Source organism: Saimiri boliviensis, chromosome 4 (assembly GCF_048565385.1).
Source record: "Saimiri boliviensis isolate mSaiBol1 chromosome 4, mSaiBol1.pri, whole genome shotgun sequence".
Classification (NCBI taxonomy): domain Eukaryota; kingdom Metazoa; phylum Chordata; class Mammalia; order Primates; family Cebidae; genus Saimiri; species Saimiri boliviensis.
The window spans coordinates 90,656,377-90,680,441 of record NC_133452.1 but is presented as its reverse complement, the minus strand read 5'-3'; the positions used below and the strand labels follow the sequence as shown (position 1 = coordinate 90,680,441).

Sequence of the window (24,065 nt, the reverse complement as noted above, 5' to 3'; positions counted from 1 at the left end):
AACATGAAATGCTAAATCCTTGTAACTTCTTCAATTCATGGTTGTGAATTTCTTTTCACTCTTCTGGCAGTTTAAAGACGTCTTTTGCCTTTTATGTTGGCAAGTAGGAGAACCAGAAGGGACTATATAACCAAGATCATTATCTACAGTTTTGGGGTAAGAGCTTGAGATATCAAGAGTGGCAAGCCAATCAGAGAGAGGTAACTGGGTCCTTCCTGTTACAAATGTCTTGTCCAAAGGATTACATGAACTAAAATGCAGATATGGCATATTGCGAAGAAGTTACAAAATCCATTACAGGCAAGAATTTAAATTTAATCATGCAATTACATTGACCGTAAACTGGAATAAAACTGAATGGTTTAACTATGTAAATATTTTATTGAAATGTGATGTAAGCTGCTGTCCATCACTGAGGAACAATGACACCCTTGGACAGGAAATTAGAAAGAAGAGTTAATGCTACTAAGATAGACATGATATCCTCTCAACCCTTCTCGTACTGATTTCTTCTCATCTGAACTTTCAATAATTCACATTTAATGAGACACTGCCACTAGGCTAGTCACAAAAGAAAACAAATCCCTGTAATAAATCCCTCAAAGAATTTACAGTCTAGCAGGGTAGAAAAGGTGAATACACAGTGTCCTTAAAATAAGACAATCTTAACTAAAGCTTGCAAGGTGGATACACCACCTTTGGATGAAGGTTCTAGAACTCTTTTCCTGAAGAAGACAACATAGTGGGCTTGAAGGATGGATGGACTCTTGTCAGCAAACAGAGATACTGTAGATGGGCTAGCTGAGTAAAGGGGTGCAGAGAGAAGCATGTGTATTACAGCTGGGGCACAGGATGTGGTGTGCCAGGGCTGGGGAGGATAACTATCTCTTCAACTATAACTCAAGAGCAGCACTTTTCTTCTCTCTCCATATTACCTAAGACCCAACTTGGTCCATGTGGTAGGCCCCAAATCATACTTATTGAATAAACAAGGATATCAATCCAGAGATTAAAAAATTAAATCGATTCATTTTCACGTTGCTGCTGTTCCAGATGTTCCTGGGTTTTCCTTTAAAAATTGGGTCACGGTAGAACACTGCACCTCCTTGGTTACAGACAGATACAGGTGTTATCTCACTCACGATATGAAAACATTTAAAGAAAGCTCACGTGGTTAAGAGGGGATAGGGGTGACAAGTATACATGTGGACATCTAGAAATTCTGAAAGTTTAAAAAAGTTGTTGGGTCCAATACCTAGTGGATGTTGAAAAAGAAAAAGACTGGTCTATAATTCAATTCTATTACTACTATATCCCCAAAATGAAGAGCACTAATACTCATAAAAATTCCAAGAAGCTATCGGTACCTAGAAAGTCACTTGTTTTATATTTTCGTTTTCAGAAATATATCCAGTGGATGTGTTCTCTGCCCTGCCAGTAACTGGCTGTACAGCTGCAGATAAGAAGCTTAACTTCCTGAGCATCCCAACAGGGAAGACGGTGAAGAGAAGCAGACAACTGGAGGGGGGCCAGGCCCGCAGAGGGGGCCACACTCCCGATCCGCTCAGATGAACTTGTGGCACAGGCAAGCCCCACACCTCCTCGGAGCCTCACTCTGCACGCGTTATCTGCTAGCAGGGGATGCTGCGAAAACATAGATCTTCTTCATAATTTTTCCAGCCATTGGTTTCACGATATCTAAGGTACCTTTAGGTTCTAAGATGTCCTCTGGATCTATCTTATGATCTCATCTTTAGATTTCAGGACAAAGCCTTGAGAGAAGCAACGTCTTAAGTGATTCTAGCAACACGCAGGCTCCAAAGGCCATTTCTAAAGCATTAGTCATTAACAGCATAAATAGCAAACAGTTAAAGATTAGAATACAGAAATTAAACATTTAAAAAGCCAGTGGTTGCCAAATCATAGAACATATATTTATATATATTTTTATTAGTCATTGTAAATCCATTACAAATCATATATAAACACATATATATCCACATATGCTTCTACACACACACACACACACACACACACACACACATACACACACAGTCTAAGGATTACTATAAAGACAAAAAGGAAAGTTATTATGTGCCTTAATGAATAATTATTTTTTTACATATATTTAAGGGGTATAAATATGGATTTCTTATATGCATATAGTGCATAGAGGTGAAGTCTGGGCATTTAGTGTACCCATCACCCAAAGAGCAATCATTGTGCCCAATGGGTAATTTTTCAACTCTCACCACACCTCCCAGTTTCCCATCGTTTGTAGTCTCCAACTCTAGCACCCATAGCGACAAGCTTCAAATTCACAAGTTAGTGTGAATTTTAACCTTGTATTTTTATCAAAGACATATGTCTCGTGAACACATTTACCTTTTAACTCCCACGTATCAATGTTTAAAGTTTTATATCATCTAAAACATGGCCATTCTTCAAAGAGCAATAATGTTCTTCCTTAATGCAGATATCTGCTTATCTTTAGTGTTTAGATGTTTGATTTTTATAATTACGTATTTTTTTTAAAATACCCACTCATGCAAACTCATACATTCAGACTAAAATACATATGCTCACAGAGAGTGAAACCTACTCTAGGTAACTATCCAAGAATACATTTACATAATATGGGCAGGAGAGAAGGAGAGATAGGTCATTTTGTTTATGAACAATTATGTTTTGAGACCATAGAGAACATTCAGGCCTAACCACTATAGACAAAAATCTAACCATAAAAAAGATCCATGTCAAGGGTTTATGATACATTTTGTTTTGACTTATTTTCCCTCTATTCTAGTCCACCTCTACCAATGATAGCAGCTAGATGACATGTAAACTTCCTTTCAGCTCTCAATACTTTTATCAGCAAATTAAAGATTTATAATAATTAATACACTCTCTTGTCATCATGACCTAAAAGCTTTCAAACTAGTCTTTAAATAAGATCGGTTTTTGCACAAATGAGGCAAAAAGAAAAGAGTTGGGGATCTCAATGCACTAAATGTGAATGATTAGTCTGTAATGTAATGCCGATGTTAATTTCTCAGAAGAAAGGTAAAGTAAGTAGCTGACTAGAATTTATGAAGAGAAATGTAGAATGAGGAACCAGAGCTAAATGTGAATCAGAAGTGAATTCTGTATGCTCGATGAGCCACTCATTGACCTTGCCTTATAACTACCAATCAAGGCTTCCTGTTCGCCCTGGGCAATTTTCAAGCAGACTTAATGAAATAGTTACACATGTAAGAAATGTAAGCCCAAATCTGAGACGGTAACACTAATTTTCTGATAGTAAGGGTGTGATGTTATCCCCTGCACCACCTGGATACAATATAGAAACTTATAACAAACATTCTCTCAAAGTGCATTATTACCATTCCACCAGGGTACAGAATGACGTTGCTGCAGAGTAGAGCATTCTTAGAAATATCCCCCAAAATTTTTATCCCCAAGTTATTGAATGTTAAAATTTTTTAACAAAAAAGAAGAAATCAATGTCTTCAAGTCTTAATTCTTTAATAATAAGCCACTTCACAGCTCCAGAAGTTTTGAAGAGAACACATCTCCTCTGGTAGCCCCTCACCCCCAGCCTGCCGGCATCTATGCAAGTGAAACCTATGAATCTGTCTTACCTGTAATCTGACTCTGTCCTTGTGGATTAAAAGGACTTGGTGCAGAGTTCAGGGAGGGCCGTGGGTTCTGAGGCGGGACACCTACTCTCATACTGGGATGAGGAATGCGCCCTAAATCACTGAGGCGGTCAGAGAACAAACTAGGTTTAGAGTCATCAAGCTTCTGTCTGTGCCCTGGAAATAGCAAATCATAAAATAAAAGCATATTAATTAGCTGAACAATTGACCATGCTAAATAGATATGTGAACATACAAACTGGGAGTTTAAGCCAAGGAATCATCAATACTAATATATAATGACGTGTCTACACAATGCCTTCCATTTCAAATTGCTTTATAAGCAGTAACTGGTGGCCAGCATTCCTAGCTCTGTTTCATAAATGGAGAGCTGAGGTCTCAGAGGACAACTTGGAGTGAAGCATCAGTAGAAAGGCCAGATACTAGGCGCCTTCTCTGGCCCTCTCAGTGAAAAAACAGGAGAGGTGTGTACTGGGGGTATTTGCTTGTTTCAAGATGGAGGAAAACCCCTCTGAAAGTTCAAACAGTCCAAGTAGGTTAGCCAGAATGTCACAAAGCTGGAGCAGAGACGCAGACAAACACATTTGTCAGAGGGAAATTTCCACAATGACCATAGTGACTTTTCTTTAATGTTACATCTACTCTTTTCTGGAAATAAAAACTCTAACCTAAACCCCTTTAAGAAATAGAAAAACAGAAATGTAAGCAGGGAAACTCAAATTCTCAAGAGGAATCTGGATATTTTGTGATATGCCAAAGCTGGAAAGCATATAATAAACTCTGTTAAATCAGAGAGAATGCTTTCTTATTTTAAATCCACTACTGTGGTTTTGGAAAAGAAGCTGAAATATACTCTTTGAGTAAACATGTGACTGTGACAATCCATTATTTGGAGGAAAAAAAAACCTTTCTATCACTCTTCTAGCTTATTCAAGCCTAAAACCTAAGGAAATTCTGAGTATTGGAGAAATACGCAAAATTAAAATAAACCCAAGGCACTAAGACTTTTAAAAAATCATCAAATCATTCTTAAGAAAAGACATACTAGTGTCTTGCTGCAAGTATAACAGAAAAGCATCTGAATTTGGGTGTGCCATAGTAGTGGAAATCTATAGCGGGGTGCTATTGGGGACAAATTCAGTGCCCATTAGAGAAATGGAAATGGACTGTGCATTCCTTCCTCCAGATTCTGTGCCAGTGAGGCCCTAGGATGCTGCCCCAACATTTTAGTATAAATATTAAGTGACTGAAGCTGATTCGAGGAAGAGCCATTAAGATGATGATGGGATTAAGAGTTTGCCCTTTGAAGGGAAACCAAGGGAATTAGAATATTATTCATAAAAGAAAAAAACCTTGAGAAACGTTTATGAAAAGCCTTCAAGCATGGGAGTTTTTCACTGCTCTATGGGTAGCGCAAACACCTTAGCTTCCACTTAATACAGAACAAGAGGAATGCATCAGGATAGGGTTAAACTGAACATTAGAATTTCCCAACCATAAGCTGTCTTCATAAGACAAATTCCTTATTTTATTTGCCCCAAAATGTATTTTCCTGTCTCCTTTTTCATTGCCTACCCAGCCCAAAGAAAACAGATAGGAAGCCAGGGCTTGGTAATATGAGTGTAGCTGTCTCCACGGCCAAACGTGTTTCAACTAGGCCCATTAACTGAAACGCACCCACCACCCTATTTCCTGCCAGTGCAAGTTTTTGGGCATCTGCTGTAACAGAGTGACTAGACCTAGGAGAAAAATAATGGAAAAATGAGAGAAATTCCTTGTTAATGGTTGTTTTCCCCACCATTAATATGTTGTATCCAGACTGCAAAGAGATTTTAGATCCCTAGAGGACTTTTAGAGGTGGCCCAAAACAAGTCCTAGAGCCTGGCAAGCAATGTGTTCACCTAGGAAGTGACTGAGGCATATAGAGGTAGAACAACTAGCTTATGGTCCTCAGCTGCTGACTAGCTCAGCTTCAACAAGGATATAGCCCTCGTCTGAGCTGACTGAATTGCCATTCATCATGAGGCACGTCAGCGCTGGTATTCTAGCTTTCTCTTCCCTTCCTCTTCCAGCTGCTATAGAGGGTTGAAAATATCCAGATAATATAGAGCGAGACACCTAAGAACTAAGCCCAGCGAGGTGCCAAGGCTGGCTTTCAACATAAGCAGAAGTAGCAACAAGGATTCAATTACAAAGTTAAGAATTCACCGCTTATCCTAAACATTAAATGGCTGTAACCTAACTCACCAAACTTCCATCAATACATCTTGCCGGGTCTAACTAGTTTCACAATAGGGAATTATATAGTACTTGTCACAGATCCATGGAGTCTGTTCCTCACACTCACACACACACGCGTGCACACACATACTATTGGTGTGGTGTTGATACAGCTGTAAACATTAACAAGAAAGCTTACGGAATTGTCCTGGAAGTTATTTTTCTTAATAGGCCATATTTTTGGAATGGCAGGATCCCTGAGGGCTACATGATGTTGCATGGTTCCTTTATACACTGGGACTTTACGTGGGCCACGGGTCACAAGAAAATTTAATAAGCTTTGCCTCTGCTTTCTATAGCCTTTTCATTAGGTTTTCCTAGAGGCTGTGTGAGATGTGAGCTCAGACTGTACATGTGTGAGTACATTTTTACTCTCTCTTAGCCCAGTGTTTTCAGGGGTAATAAGAGGTTGCAGACAAGAATAAAGGACTTACGCTAGCACTGGTCAGCGTGAAAAATTTTAAAGCCGGTGAAATTTTAAAAGCCTCAATGACCTTTTGGAAATTATCTTCAAAGAGAGCTTCCAAGTATCTACAGGCACCCTAGAATAATTCAGGAAACATTCATCTGCAGACACATGTATACAAAAACATGTGCATTTTTCTTTGTAGATATCTGCCCCTTCACAGCCACCACTGCAACCACAACAAAATCTCCTCTTCATAATGTATGAAGTACATTGAAGAGCAAAAGTCAAACAGGTTCTTCGCATTCCAACTATGACAAATACCTGTTACCACTAAACCACATCAGGGCAACACTCGAATGACGGGCTGAAAGAAGGAGTACTTAAATCCTCAGCACCCAAGCCATTCCTTCAGAAATCAAGAACATGGACGACCAAGGACACACTGACTAAGGCAAGGACAGGGTACTCTGTCATAGTGCCATGAGGACCAAACCTCATCCGAAGGACCAAAGAGTAGATCATTCAAGCAGGAGGAAGGGATGAAGAACAGAAAACTCCTGTATTATGCTTGAGACTCTAGGTAAAATCTCAGTCCTGGATCCCTTCTCTAGCTGTACTTTCTCCCCGAGTCCTTCCTTCCTTGCCGAATGAGACAATTCCCTGAAATAGATAGATGTCCAGGCCTCACATCGGATCAATTAAATCAGGATTTCTGAAAGTGGGACCTGGGGAAAAGGTCTTCTTCTTTTTTTAAGGGCTCACCCCATGATCCAATGTGCAGCCAGGATAGAGAACCATGGCCCAAGGTGATCTCAATTTCATGCACCAAATACCACCTATTTATACCAATGACTCCCCCTTCGCTGGGTCGAGCCCTAACCTCTGTCTTGCGTTCCAGGTTTGTGCGCTCCACTGCCTACTTGACATCTTCCCTGGGATGTTCCGAAGGCATCTTAAATGCAGAATATTCAAGACAGAATTTTTTTTATTCTCCCCTCCAAAAACATCCTGTTCCTCTCTAGTAGTTCTGCATCTCAGTAAATGGCATGAGCCACTTAGTTTCCTAGGCCAAAAGCCTAGACATGTTCCTTGATTTCTCCTTATGTCTCACTTTCCATATGCAATCCATTACCAAGTCCTGTCATTTCTATCTCAATACTAATATGTCAAATCCATTCGGTTCTCTCCCTTTCTACTGGTACAACCTTGGCCGAAGACCCTAACACCTCTCTCTGGGCAGCTGACAAACTGTCTCCTATTCATTCAGTTTCCCATCTCGAGACCTTTCCATATTCCTTAAGTGCTCTTCCCCGATTCCTTGTAAGGCCCATTCCTTCTTATCCCTTATACCTCACAATGAACACCAGCTCCTATGAGAGGCCTTGATTGCCTCCCATAACCAAAGTAGGTTCCCACCCTCTTGAGCACACCCTCTCTTTATTTTCTTTACGGCAGTCAGCACAATCTGTAATTATCTTGTGTATTTATTTTTGTCTCTCTGTAAGACTGTAAGTCTCATGAGAATGAGTGCTCTGTCTTGATTACAGCTGTAATCTCACAACCTAGTTCAGTGCCTGCTACATAGTTGGTGCTCAGTAAATATCTATGCAGTGAGTGAATGAATATTCTCCTCTTTTACATAAATTCCTTGATTGAAAGAAAATTTTCTGGCCCAGGATAGCATATTGTACCACCATTTTTCACCAAACAAGTTCTTGTTTGACAATCTAGTGAACCTAGTGGACAAAACCCTTCTCTAAAGACAAGCCCTTATTGGTGCTTCCTACACAATTGTACTGAAGGACATTCATTTAAGTGAAAACTTGCTTTCTTTCTGGAAAACTCCTATTTGCTTTCACTGTAATTCTTAAGCATTGTTGAAAGTCACTGAAAATTAGAGAGTTGAAAAAGGGCAACAGAAATCATTTAGACTCTAAAGTGAAGAGCAATGTACTTCTTTTATGGATGAGGACCCTGAGAAAGGAAGTGCCTTACCCAAAGCCATATACTTAATGGCAGGACCAGAACTCAGTTTTCCTGATTGCTGGTCTAGGTTGTTTTCTTTTCCTTGCCAACCAGCTTATTTCAGATCATAAGAGTTCAACAGCAGTCATTCAGGGGAAATTCAGGATCAAAAATCAATTTAAAATTAAAAACAAAAAAAAGTAGTTTTCAGAAAACATTTCTTTCAAAGTTGAGTATGTTTAGCTGAATATGACTTTTGTTGCAATAAATTCAGGGGCACAAGAAGAAATCATAGTCAAAAGGTCACAGCATTCACACATCCTTAGAGCAAAGACAAATGAGAAACAGTTAATTCCCTAAGCCATAGTCTAGCTAATCACCCTATTGTGGCCTACCCACAGTGGGTTAGTAACACTACCATTATAACTTCTGCTTTCAAAAATCACACATCTGAAACTGGCACACAAAGACTCTGAAATGTGGTCTGTGAACTAGAAAAGTAAACTGTGTGAGTGCAACCCATTTTTGCCCATTTTTATGCAAGTTGATTGAGAAATGTTTAACAATTTTAGAAAGCAACATGGCTCCCTAGCCAGAACCTTATATTCTCTGTACTATATCCAAAACCTGATGCACTGCACCAGTCAGAGCGCCCTGAAGAATGTCAAAAAGCACTTACAGAAAACAAGGTATCTTTCATGAAGAGTGTGCCATGTGATGCCCAGTCTACCCTAATGTGGCACAGCAGAGTCATTTTGCTGATTACTAGGGCATGATGTTTGGAAGCTCATCTTTTTGTAGTATTTTAACTTGAGATTAAACGTTTCCTAGGTATCTACTTGTATTCTAAGTATGATTAAAACATAATTTTTAAATAAAGTTTAAAAGAAGATCTTAAAGTTTAAAAGATTCCTTATAGAGCATCAATAAGGAATCAGTACCATATCCATATCTGGGTCAGTTAGTACAGCTAATGTGTACTGGGTATCTACTACATGCAAGCCTCACTAGGGTATTGTGAGAAGGAGGGCATAGAAGAATATACAAGATAATATCCTTGTCCTCAAGAAGTTCACAGTCTAGTGGGGGAGAAAGCAATTAAATATAACTGAAGAAAGGCTGTGGTGGGGGTAATCACTAAAATGCCATAATTGGAAATCAATTGAGAAAATCCAAATATGGACTATTTTTAAATATTAAGGAAGTGGTACTTTCTGGGATCATGTAGAAAAATGTCCTTCTTATTTAGAAGGGCTAACACATATTTAGGGGTTAAAGACAGCTCTCGACCGGGCACACTGGCTCACGCATGTAATCCCAGCACTCTGGGAGGTCAAGGTGGGTGGATCATCTGAGGTTGGGAGTTCAAGACCGTCCTGACCAACAGGAAGAAACCCAGTCTCTATCAAAAATCCAAAAGTAGCAGGGTGTGGTGGCACATGCCTGTAATCTCAGCTACTCAGGAGGCTGAGAAAGGAGAATCACTAGAACCCAGGAGGTGGAGGTTGCAGTGAGCCGAGATTGTGCCATTGTACTCCAGCCTGGGCAACAAGTGTGAAACTCTATCTCAAAAAAAAAAAAAAAAAAAAAAAAAAAAAAAGACAGCTCTCCTGATTAATAAAACCGTACTCTGGTAGTCCGGGAGCCTCATCCACCATGCATTCAGACTTCAGTGGAAGAGAGGGTTGACTGGGGAGACATGAGCTAATTTTGCTGTCACCAAGTATGTGATTAAATAAAGTCTGGTCCAATACTCTAGGGCTCAGGCCACAGGAAGTAACAGTTTCAGAATGTTGTGACAATGATCCTTGGGGTAAAAAGGAAGAGAAGAGAGGACTTGCATCAGAATTACTATTTCTCAGAGAAAATGGGTCATATGTCCACAGAGCTGCTATTCCACAGCAGTTTTGGAAAAAAATAATGAGACTCTTCACTTCTCATCTTTCCTAAAAGTGCTACATGAAGCAGTGTGTGTGTAGGGAAGGGTTAGGGAACCAGTTGACTAATTGACTAATTTTAAAGTCACAATTCCATTCCACATGTAATTACTAGAATTCTGCTACTAAGGATGAGCCTTGCTGTATCTTATGGCGTTTAGTTGATGGTTTCCAGCAAAAGCAATAGCACAGATTACACAGACTCAAGTATGTTCTTAGGGAAGCCACACAAAGTTCTTATCCACATACTTTATAACTATTGAGGCTCTAGATTAAAACCTTTGATTTTCTGCATTCCTACACACATGTAAAAATGAAAATACTCTTGAAAAAAGTGAAAGTCTGCTCCTCTGTTTACTTTCAGATGACTACATTTCACTGGTGGTTTGTGAATGTCTGGAAATCAAAGACCTATACTCTTACAGTGTTTAGCTAAGCCCTTTGCCCCTCCCTGCCTCCTCAAGCTGTCCCAACCAGCGTCTCCTCTGATTTCCTTATCTCCATCATCACCATCTTCCAGTCTCCCAAACTCAGAATCCAGCTTAGGCATATCTTTGTTGCCTCCTTTCCTAGACCCCCATCATCCACTTAAGCCCACTTTTATAGTTTCTTCAGGAATGGGCCCCTACTAGAACCCTCCTACCCTCTGACCTGTGGCTAATACAACAGAGGATCAGCCTGGCATATTTGGAAGGGCATCAAAATGGAATCCTGTTGGTCTCAGTGTCCTCATCTACCAAAAAGGAAGAGTTCGTTTCCATAATTTCTAAAATTCAAGTCCTAACATTCACATCACTTACCTGCTCAAAACCTTTCAATTGTCTTCCCTTGTCTATTGAATAAAATAGAGCCCCCTGAGCCCAGCAAACAAGGACCTGGAAAATATGGTCGCAATATGCGTTCTCACTCTCATTTCCAGTGGCTACGACTGCACAGCTCCCAGCCTGTGCTCTACTCACACTGGTCTATTCACAGTCCAAAGACATCCTGTGCCTTTGCTCAAGCTGTCCCCTCCACTTGGAACACCCACTCGCCATCAACTCCATTTGGCAAAATCCCTTCCAAGCTCAACTTGGTCATCACATTATGCTGATGTTTCCTGTCTCAAGAGCCTTCATGATCCCTCCAATTTCCATCCCAGCAAGCTGAGAGCAGCTACAACTGTTTTTTGTCTACCACATGTGGTTATGTTTAGGTGCAGTAGGCATTCAGTAAGCATTAACTTACTATGAATTGACATAAAATATTTATACAAAATTTCAAACCCTATTATCTTAGATTTTCCTAGACTTGACTGAGAACCCCTTAAGGATGGGTGTCACGTTTTATATCTAGCACAAACTTAGAGCTTAGGAACAGAGAAGTCACACAATATAAATGATTGATGTGTTAATAAATAAGAACATGGATAAATTTAAAATTATCTGTACTTTTGTGCAGTGAAGACAAAGAGGATGGGAAAAAAAAAAAAAAAGCTGGTTATTGGGAAACATTTCCCACAGTAAAATTGATGAGTCTATAATCTTTGCTGGGAAAGGCTGCTGAATCATCTTTTTTCCTAAGAGTACACTGTCTGATTCAGGTCAAAAACTATTTCTGGACTAGTATAAAGAAATGGACTAAGAAACTGTCTTCATGTTTAAGGCCTCTAGCCCTTTGAGCCACTGGAAATGAATAGCCATGCAATATGACACACGATAGCTCGTGAGTTGAGACAGCCCTAGAGCAATGTCAGTGTGTGGCTTCAGACAGAGGACCACAGATCATAAACAAATCTACTTCCAGAAGATTCTTCTCTGATGGCATTTCAAAAATGAGCTAACAGAGCTTCTCTCTAAGGGCCCCTCTTAATATATAAACCAATTTCTAAAGTTAAAAAAAAAAAAAAAAAAAAACGTAATCACTACCACATATCTTTGAGAGTACTTCTTCGGCACTTAAACAGAGTCAGGCATGTAGGATTCGGCATTATCAAGAGAGAAGAGAGGAAGAACAATTTCACCCAAGAGAGGTCTGAAGCCTTTCCAGTCTCTTGGGGGAAACATAATTATGGGAAGAAAAATATAATCTACTCGAGAGACATAATTACATGGTTAAGCCATAGACTCCATAGAAATATTCTAGGGAGTCCTGTTCATAGAAAAAAATGTTAAACGCTGAATTTGCTTTCTTTTAATATTAAAAGGCACCCATTTAGGTCAGTGACATAAAGTTCACTGTCTCAACCTTATAAGTAGTCATTTTTAAATACAATTGGATGTGTGTGAGAGAGAAGTAAAGGCCTGCTCCTTTCAAAATTTAGGCTTCTAAGGGTTAAAGAATTTGAGATCTTTGAATAAATACATAAAGAAAAGAATTGTATGTTATTAATTTGAATGTCTATAAATGCATGTTCCTTTATAACTTTTAGATTTTAGGCTGTGGTGAATCACAACAATCAAAGCATACAGTGTCTGGGAGAAAGGACAGTTATCAGGGTACGCCAATATCAGTCACACTTCAGGGAATAAATTATAATAAACACGTGCTTACAGTATAATCCCTTTTCTTGAGATAATGGACTCAAAAAACTTGAGACATCTGAAGAAAAAGAAACTTTATAGGAGGTAGGAAGCAAAAAAAAAATTTAAAAAAAATTTTTTAAGACCAGATGAAAGCATCATGGAAATATACAAGAGAAGTAATACTTTTTGCAGGCAGAAAAAAAGAGCTAACCAGGTCCCTAGCTAACTTCACCATAGCTCCTCTCCCATGTCCTCACACATCTCTAACCTACTATGTTTCTTTATTACAAATCTACTGATATTTTCTCATTTCAAAGCTACTACTCAAATTTGTCTGCCTGTTGTTTCCAAGGGATGCTTCCATCCCTCCTTATTCCAGTTCAAAGTAAAATTATATGAATTAGGATTTTTCAGAGTTGTAAGAAAATATTGATTTCATCAGACCAGATTCTTCATTTTAGAAAAATAATTAATGGCCAGGAAAAGACTGAGACTAGCTTTGAAGTTACGGAACTAGGCAGTGACACTGGGAGGCAGTTCCCTAAACTGCCTGAGCCTCCTTTTTTCTCTACCAGACTGCCACTGAGGGAAAGAAGAAGAAAACCTAAAGCAGAGAGACCAGAAGGACACATTAAGAAAAAGTGCAGAAGTTTACTTCACAGATGTTATTACATTATGCCCCATCTCTCTGACTCCGTTTTATCACAACACATCTTGTTCTCCTACGAATTACAACTCAACGTCCATACCAACCTGGGCCACGTGAATCTTCATCTCTCCCTTGACTATGGGAAATGAACAAAAAAATCTCTTTCTCTATATCTACACCTTACTTCCAAAACGTAGTAAAACTTGAGTGTTTTGGTTCCAAAAACATTTTCTTTGCCTTCTTTTTCAATAATACGTTCACACATACCACAGTTCTTTGTGTTTCTAGCACTTATAGAGACCCCACTGAGAGATGTAAAGATTGTTTTTAGCGGTAACATTTTCAGGAATGGAAATAGCAGTTTTGGTAGTTGAACAAAAAGCATCACTGTTTATTTGCCAATCCAGCTAAACATGGATGGGATTATTCTTCAAAGAGTGCAGTGACAACGAGCCTCCAAACAGACTGTCACGCAATTCCTGGATCCTGGCTCAATTTCCTTAGCATGCAATCCTTTCTGTTTCTCTTTCATTATTACGGTTTTGTGCATATTTTGTGAGACAGACAGAGAGTGAGACAGAGACAAAGAAACAGACAGAGTGTGTTTTAAGCAAAGAGAAACACTACACAGATGTAATTAAAAAGCGCAAAGGGCTCCTCTCTTGACATTCACTGCTGCAGCAGCAAAGCGTCATTCTCAATTTTCTCATTTCTGTAACAGGAAGAAAATGTTAAAAAGTAATAACCAAGGAAAAAGTCAGCCAACTCCCACAGCCTGGTCTTGCTGTGCTGAATGGCAGAGAAGATCACAGAGGAAGAAAAAAGAAAAAGACAGAAAGAAGGAGGGGGAGAATTTCTTGCTTAAACTGGACCTAGTCCAGCTGGCAAGAAGAGGTGATTTTCTTAACGCCTGCAAAACCTGATTACTTTTTTTAAAGGAATGAAGAAGAAGGAGATGTAAACACAGCCATTAAAATAGATTTAAGGTACTTAGTTTTAATCTAGTCTAAGACCTCTTCAATTGTACGCTGCTCTGCAATTCTCTGCCTGCTAGACATTAATACAGCACATAGGCACATGTCAGTGCCTTCTAACCCGTGAACGCTTTCAGCTGAGCTCTGTGGTTACCCTCTCAGGTCAGGCATGGAAGGAACAGCAGCTTAGGCAATAATGGATGGATGTCTGTTATGTGCAATGTCTGTCAGAAGTCTGTTTTATGACATTAAAGGACTATTGTGTTTATATCTACACAACAGGTCTTAAACAGATTGTTTAAACATGATTAAACAAGAGATGTCTTTGAAATAACCCCCCTAGTAGAACTCAGATGGGTGAGAAACTGAAAAATGCAGTCAACAATATTTTGAAAAATCATTTCTCTCTCAGCTGCAACGGTAACATGATATAAACTCCAAAATAAAACAGTTTTTACAAGTTAAACTCAAAGGATTACCTCATATATCAGCACTGCTTTCCAATGGAATAGCGTTTATCCACCTATCCATCCACCCTTTCTTAATGCTGCTGCACAAGTTGCTAGACCTGATAGACAGATAATTGCTTTATTCAGCCATGTGTAATGAAGGGAGCCTATTGTGTTAATCCCAGTATTCTTATCTACTGTGAACTCTGTAAAAGGAACTGAAAACTCTACCTCTTCATTTTAGAACTACTGGAGTTGACTCACATTCAGCTCTGTTAAAGTGTTCTTACATTCCACTCTGTCACTAAAGGTGCCAAGTATTTTGAGTAGGATCAAGTTATTGTTATATAAAAAGGAATCTAAAGTAGTGTTAAATGGAGTTATAAGATAACAAATTTCACTCTTTTTTTTCAAGGCACAACAGATATTTTAAAGCATATTATTCTTAACCCAAAGGAAGCAGGTTGGTGTGGGTTAATAGTAAAAAACAACCTTTGAGTGATTATATTTAAAGCCTGTTTTTGTTTTTCAAAAGCAAGAGTAGCATTAAGTTTTGTGGATATCTGCCTGCTGGCTTCATGCTGAATTATTTAACCACTAATGACAGTTTGGTGAAATGTTTTTCTTTGGTCCCTACGAAATATATTGACTTTTCCACATACATGTACATATATGTAGTCATAAATTTATATTATTGCTATTATATGCATACAAATGTGTACAGAGAGGAAGAGTCCAGCCAAAGGGACAGTGGTTACTACTAACATGAGTTCCATGTCTCTATCCGGGTAATTCGGGATGCTGTCCTCTCAAGGCCCAATATGCTTTATACTCTTTTTGCACCATGACATCAAAAACACTTCTGATCACGAACATACCTTTCTTTGCAATAGAAACATACCTTTCTTTGCAATAGGAAGGTCTCATCCTTCAGACTAATTAGATGCCTTCATTTTATTTCAAAATGATACAAACTGAAGAACCTACGAAACTCACTGGAAAAGAAGTAGTGCAATCTGGAAGAGTGGGATAATCCCTGAAAGAACATCATCATTTAATTCTTTCTCTTCTGGGTCCTATCTCTTTCATATGCCTATCATTGAGAATGTTCTCAGGAATGGCATTCTTTCTGCTCAGAGGATGGGCTCTTTTCAAGATTTAACTTGCCTACTGTCTCAACAAATCCTACTAACAACTCTTGCAATTCAACACACAAAGTCTGTCCTATGGTGGGCACCTATAATCTCAGCCACTCAGGAGTCTGAGGCAGGAGAATCGCTTGAACCCAGGAGGTGGAGGTTGCAGTGAGCCAAGATCGCATCACTGCACTCCAGCCTGGGGTGAAAGAGCAAGACTCCGACTCAAAAAAAAAAAAAAAAAGGCTGTCCTATGAAATTGATGACTGACTGCCCAAAATGCAGTAGGAAAGAGAACATGTGATTGAAAGGAGACATGATCGCTACTAATAGCAAGTGGAGAACTTCTCAGGCACAGAATTTTCTCATCTGTAAAATAACAAATGACCTAATTTGCAATCCTAAGAATCAATAATGCTATAGATTCCTCACCTGTCACTACGAGTTCCACAAACACACACACATATACACACATTTAGACATAATTAGTGAACTTAATGGAATAGTTAAAAGACCAAGGCAGTGTGACTAAAAGGAGAATCTCATATCTAATTCTGGGCCTGACTATACAAGAAGCAGGAAAACTTGGGAGTCTATTCCTAGCTCTGCTACTAAGTTAGCTGTGAGGCTGTAGGCAAATAATCTATCATCTCTATGACTCAATTTCCTCCTATGACTCAACTTCCTCATCTGTCAGAAAAAAAAACAAAAGTATCTGCATCACAGGGATGTCATCAGGACAAAATGTAATAAGAGGTGAAAATGTCCTACACAGGTAAAACCACAAGGCAAGTGTAAAGTTTATTCACTTATCAATTAAAATGTCCTAAGCATTATTATGTTCCATTAACTATGCTAAACTAGGGGCTCACGATATACTGGAAAGCATCATAAAAACAAATAATTACAGCAGTGTGATAAATAATGTAATTAAAGTATGAAGAGGAAACCAAAGAGGAACCAAAGATTAAATACTTGACTTTCAAGAACAATCAGGAAGGGTTCCCAGAGGAGATAGCATTTAAGTAGACTTAAAGAATGAGTAGAATTCAGTCAAGAAAGTGCAGAAAAAACTGACATTCCCAACCAGAAGGAACAGCAGGTGCGAAGACACTGAGATGAGAAAGCAGAGAGTGAAGCAATCTGGCATAGCTGGAGCTCAGCCAGAGGTGTGTGGGTGGAAGGCAGTTGGGCAGAGCAGATACTGAAAAGCCTTGTCGGTGTGCCACCAAGTCTGAACTTCATCCTGCAAATAACAGGGAGACACTGAAGTATTTTAAGCAAGGGTGTGCCATGAACTGGTGTGCGTTTTAGGAAGATTGCTTTACTTAGGAGGGAAGATAGATTTAGAAGGGAGTGCAGTTAGAGACATAAAACCAGTTAGGAAATTATTTTTATGTTATGGGTCAGAAGATAAATACGGAGAGATTGAACTAAACTAAAGCAGCACGAACAGATATGAGGGAATGAATGTGAGACATAGAATAGAGGTACAGACAACAGCATGGTGGAATAATTAGATGTCAGAAGTAAGGCAGAGAAGGAGAGTCTCAGATTCCTGGTTTGGTCACCTGGGTGAACTGCAGGGCACTCAAAACTGGTAAAACTGGAGGAGGTTCATGTTTGGGCAGAGAAGTTCGGTTGAAGTAGAGGTGGGAAATCCCTAATGCTGTGTTGGCCATGAGTTTGAAGTACCCATGGGACATATTCATGTGCAGACACTCAGGAAGCAATCTAGAAATACCAGTCTGAAGTTAAGAAGAGGCTGAAGATGCGTTGTTAGTGGTCAGGGGAAACTGAAGTTAATTGTGTCAATGAGGACACTCAGGGAATGGGTACAAAATAAGTGGAGAAAAGTGTCTAAAAGGGAATCCTGGGAAGCACAAATACATAGGGTGGGTAGGCAGGGAAGAGGAGCCCAAAAAGTGATCTAGGAAAGAGAAGGATGAGGAGCCAGTGGTCTAGACAACCCATGCCATGGCCACTGAAATGGTTCTGAATCTGCCTTTCTGCTGCTTCAGGGACCCAGGGGAACTTGGCAAGAAAACCTTCCATTTCAAGAAAAGGACACAAAGTTAGATCACAATGGTAAAAAGGGTAACTCCCTTCCATTCATTCCATACCCATTTCCCATGCAACCTCATCCATCCCAATGGCTTCAGGTTCCTATGACAATGAAAAATGTATCTCCAGTCTCTACCAAGCTTCAGATTCGTATTTCTAAATGCTTCCTGTATATCCTTGTGTAAGAATACCTCTAATGGTATTCATTAAAGGGAAAAATAGATATAGAAGAGAGAAACGTCTAAATACTATTAGAGGTATTCTTTTTTTCTTTTTTTTTTTTTTTTTGAGATGGAGTTTCGCTCTTGTTACCCAGGCTGGAGTGCAATGGTGCAATCTCGGCTCACCGCAACCTCCACCTCCTGGGTTCAGGCAGTTCTCCTGCCTCAGCCTCCTGAGTAGCTGGGACTACAGGCATGCGCCACCATGCCCAGCTAATTTTTTGTATTTTTGGTAGAGACAGGGTTTCACCATGTTGACCAGGTTGGTCTCGATCTCTTGACCTTGTGATCCACCCGCCTCAGCCTCCCAAAGTGCTGGGATTACAGGCTTGAGCCACCGCGCCCGGCCTATTAGAGGTATTCTTATACAAGATGTACTACTTTCTAGTATTGCAAAATGGAGCGCTAGACTGGTCTATAGTTTTAAGTATCAGGCCACAGTATAAATTTTTATTTTTTAACACTAACTTGAAAAGAAATGCATGCACAGTGTCTTCTGAGTTCAATCTTAGTCATGTTATTTTAAATGGGAGAATTTTGTACCCGGTCTAAAAGCCCTCCCAACTGCATAGCAATCAGCCCTTTCTGGGCCAAATCACAGGTCAGACTATGGCTCTGTACCTGCCACTTGCACAAGCCAGAGAGTAGGCAAAATCTGCTCTAGTCCAAATATTACATAGGGAAGGCCAACATCAGAGTCAGCATCAAAGATGGGGAAAATCAAAAGAAAACATGACGCAACCACAAAAATCTCCAAAATTAACCATCCTCCCCAGCCTATCTTCTGAGCAAGGTTTCTTCCCAAAGCCTCCTTGAATCTCATGGAGCAGTATAGCTCATTACTTCTCATCCTACCATTTGCCACTCCAGTAGGCTTAAGAGAAATATGGTAACAAAATAAAATAGACTCACTCCCTCTTTTCCACCCTCTCTCTGCAATCTCATTTCTGTTGTCCATCAGAAAGTAACAAACCCTGAACAATGTATAGTTGAATGGAAGAAAAGAATCCATCTGTTATGAATGGAGGAATGGCAAGGATTCAATGCAAATAGTACAGTGATATCATTTATAGAGCTGCAAACGTAACTAATAAACACATATCAAAGGGCTTGGGAAAGAAAGTCTGAGCCACTAAGTTGGCCTGAAGATTTTTGGACCTCTTACTTTTCCCTATATAAAAACTGAACACCAGAGGTTGCTAAAATCCAGAAGAATTTAGAATGTCCCTTGAAAAAACATGATTATCATCGTTTTGTAATGAGCTTATTTTCTAGTATTTCAAGATCAGGCCCTATGTCTATAATTTTATGTACCGGTTCACAGTATAAATTGTCATTCCTTAACACTAATCTGAAAACAAACTTCAATATATATTTAAAAGACGAATTCAGTTACCGATCTACTTTGTTCAACTGAATCATATTCAATTGAATATCTACAACGTGTGAAATATTATCACATTGTAGTGGTACAGCTCTAGTACCACTACTAGAGGAGATCAATAAATACAGAACTAAAAAATGACAGAATTGCTTCAGTACTAGAGAAGGTGGCATTTAAAATTAGCTCTGAATGTTAATTAGGGCCTAGGTTAATACAGAGAGCATATGGCTGCTGAGGTGGAAGGAGCCACCTAAACTAAAGCACTACAGCATGTGATATTATGTTTCCATGCCGTAACTTCCATCGGTATACCTGCAAATGGAGCCAGGGACAAGACAGTGAAAGATGTATAGTGTTAGTCTTCTGAAAGCCACCATCTATCTACCAAGAATTTTATAACCAAGAATTTCTGCCAATAAGCCTAATTATTAAACTTCAAGATTCAGCTCCAGTATCTTCACTTCAGTAAAACCTTCCCTCCACCCCTAAATAGAAGTAAAACGGTTTCTGAACTTCTATGTCACTCCAGTTGCCACTTTCTTATGGTTTTTCTCATTTTCCATCACTTTCTGTCATCACAGTCATTAATACCCACGCCTTATCTCCTCAAACAGATTCAGCTTCTTTCTAGGCTATGTGATGGGCCAGAGATGGATTGGAATTCAATCATCATCTCTGAATTCCCACAGCCTTTTTTTGAAGTGCCTATAGTAGGCACCCAGTAAGTGTTTGTTGAATAAATAAGTGATTTAATTCAGAGTGTGGTTCACTGACCAAAGGATCTATATGCTAGCAACCATTCTACTTGATAAAAACAGTTCTCACTTCAAAAACACATAAGGAATAGAAAAAGCCTTCTCCACCATTCACAGTCATAGATTATTTTGCCTTCTTCCTCTAGGATAAGAAATAAAAAGCTGGAGTCAATGTCTATTAAGTACTCACCGAGAGTCTGATGCTCAAAGGGATATTTCAACTCCCCAGCATTACCAACAGCCAGACTAAGCTCTACAGATTCTGATAAGATCCCAGGCTTATTAACACATGTGAACAAATATCGACGGCTTGTTTATATTCAATCTATAGCAAAGACTAACCAGGAAGACTGCCCACTCCTCCCCCCCAAAAAAGATGAACTCCACAATGATTCATCACAATGTACACACTGTATTGTCTACTGAAATACATATATTTAAAAAAAACATAAAAATATGGTGGGCATTATTTAATATATTTTCCTAACTTAGTTTATCCTCAAATATTCCTTAGCCATTAGACAAACTATAATCTTATTTGCTTTACCTTTAACTCTACTATAGCTGTCTCTAGGGCACATTAGCATTGTGACTAACAACGAGCTGAGAGAAAAGTTTTATAGCCACGGGTGCTGGGCAAAGAGAAAGAAAAAACAGCAAAGCCAGCTAAATCTACACCAAGGTTTGGACAGACAGAATGCAATTATCCTGACCTTAAGTTGTATTTTCAGTGTGACAAATCACATTTCATTGGATTAAGAGCAATTTTTCTTTTAGGGACAAAATCATTTGGAGCAGATAATAACTCAGACATTTACACCTGAAGTGGTAGCGCCACGGCAGCTCAGCCTGCTTCTTCCCAGGACCTGGTGACCGTGGTGGCATTTGTGAAAAAGGAAAGAAAACATCTGCCTTTCACAACTATGACTGAGGAAGAAAACCTGACGTTCATTCTCACATATGTGACTCCTTTCAAGAACTCCTGACTCAAAATTTCAGAGGGAAGTGGCCCTGTAATAACATCTCTTCTGAGAATAGTGCCATATGGTTTTAACGGAGGTTTATTTCCTGAACCCAAAGAGGGCTGCTGATTCTCAATCCAACGAAAATAATTATGCAGACAATTTCACTCTATTACTTTCAGTGAGACCCATTCTGTGTGGTCCACACATGCCTGCTGACACCTTCAAAGAGACATTAAGCCATTTTTATGTACCGTACCCTTAATGGGTGGAAGGCAAGGTAAATTTCCTTGAAGGTTAGCACCTGTCGTCATGCATAAGGCACTGCCACCCCCCACCTTTGAGTACCACATGTTAATTCTCAGAGTGGGTCAAAGAAAAGGAGAGCCATGGACAGGAATTCCAAGTGAAGTAACAACTTATTATCAGTTAGATATGATATTAAGGCAAACATAGACACAAACACTACACACACACACACACACACACACACACACACACACAAGAACCAGAAATACTACATCTCCCAAAAGTCAACAGCATTGCTGGGAAATTACTTCAGACACAATTGGCAGGTGGGAGGAAAGGGGGAGGGTGGAGCTGGGGGGAGTGGGAAACCACTCCCTTGTGTACATTCTCGCAACATTCAACTGCTAACCTTAAAATAATCAAGAGAATAGGAAAATAGAATCTCTTCAGCACAAGGGCCGAACAACACAAATGCTATAAAAATATAAAGATTTAAACCAAGGAATAAAACTGTTAAATAGTTCTTTCAAAGAAGACCACCCTTTAAGCCTAAGAATATTCCCTTAAGAACAGAATATGCTAGCTTGCACCAGGTTGCCCTTGAATCTCAACTTTATGATACTAGTTGGGTATGAAATGAACCGGTTCTCCCTTTCAGACTACTAAAGATCACTGAGCTTGAAGATGAACTGGTGAAAACAGGCTTTTATTTTGCCAACATACTTGGCGCATTGCAGAAAGATCCCCTTTTCCTCCCGTAAGATCTTCGCTGTCTAATATCCACCCACTTCTCTTTGAATCAGTACAGAAACAACCAAAAGAAAATACAGTTTCCCTACATGTCTACAAATGTTTCACTAAATCGAACCAAAATCACGAATAGTCTTTAAAAGAGAGATGGAGACAAAGATTATAAGAAAAGCAGTGTCCAGGACACAAGGTCAGAGCAGGAACCAGATACAAGCAGGCACAGTATTAACCACAAGGCAGGCCCAAAGGCTGCTCTGGGACTGTTTTCTTAAGACTGCCTAAAAGTGCTGCCAAGAAACAGACGGATGCTGCTGAAAGAATATCTTCCACAGCTGGGCATCTGGGTTCAGTGACAGACAGCCCTGCTCCTGCGTGTGTGGCCTGCAGAACATATCGAAAGCCTAGGAGGGAACACTTGGCAGAATGGGAGAAAACCTAAGGATGTTCTTTTTGGGGGAGAGGGGAACGTAATTCTGGCATCGTATACATCTAACTGAAACTTTGCCTTTGTTGCTGACACCCAGACTTAAATTTTGTTTCTCACTTTTGCTATCCACTTCTGATGTCTACTTACTGATTGCGTAGAGAAAGCCCTTTGCTCACTCCCATTTCCACTTATACTTCTACATCCAGTTCTTGCACCAGGCAACTCTAAGGCTATTTTGTTTTTAACATTCCAGGAGGCTATTCAGATGAAAAATAAGCTAAAGATCTCGAAATTTCTTAAAAACAGAAACAATTTTAAACGGCCAAGTTATGCCTGAGAACTACTATCAAACAAATTTCAGTTAAATTTTCATAAATTAAGAAAAAGAAGAATCCGCTTACCTTCATTCATCAGATTTATTTTCTTGAAACATAACCAGTATCAAAGTTTAACTTGAATAGTTTACTGGCTAACACAGTAAAACAAAAACAGGGCTCTATCAAAGAAAGAAGACCAGCCTCTACTATATGCCCTTCAAAGGAAAAACTCAAAGCTCAATAGAGAAAAGGAAGGTAAGTCTGAAAAAATAACCATTAATAGAGAATACTTAACTTGCAATTTTAATGAAATAATAGGACACTGTCTTCTTGATTATCCTATTTAAATCGCTTTGAAAATGTCTGGGGCGAGGGGTGTGGGTACCGCACGGAAAAAAAATATACACAAAACACCCTGCTTTTCAGGAACTTAAAAAGAGGATAGTTCTCTGACTTATATCCATAAATGTCACCCAAACACTAGCACTTTGATAGGAAGTCATACACTCTCCTTACAACTAGAAACTTACTTGTTCTGGACCTACTTTTCGATGTAACAAATCTAGTGATGTCAATGAGTGGAAATCACTCTATCAAATTTAAAAGTTGAGGCCCTTTTTGCTAAAAGAATGGGAAAAAATGCAGTAGTAATTTCCTGCCTCCATTCCCAAACCCCAGGTGTCCACGTCTCAAAATGGCTCCCGGGTTGGTTTTCTACCCTCTTGGCTCTAACTAGCAAAACTGAAAAGCTATACCGTTATGATGTCCACAATGCCATGATTACATAAGCTTTTGTCAAATCTCCAATTTGTAGCCTTGAATCCACAAAGTCTATGCCAATTTCTCTGGGACAGAGTGATAGAGGGAATGGGTTACGATGAATCAGTTTAATATCTACGGAAACTTTTTTGCCCTCGCAAAAGCCACAGGACCCGCCAGAGTCCTGAGATGACAAATACAAAAGCTACAAGGGT

General features: G+C 39.3%; 1 protein-coding gene across 2 annotated transcripts in view; it reads right to left on the bottom strand.

Annotated features, from left to right (window-relative positions):
- Positions 1-24,065, bottom strand: part of RUNX2 (RUNX family transcription factor 2) — a 223,222-nt gene that overhangs the window by 54,675 nt on the left and 144,482 nt on the right. For both annotated transcript variants that reach the window (XM_010333959.3, XM_074397859.1), the window contains exon 6: positions 3,642-3,815. In XM_010333959.3, the coding sequence (XP_010332261.3) occupies positions 3,642-3,815 (174 nt within the window). The remainder of the gene's footprint in view (positions 1-3,641; positions 3,816-24,065) is intronic.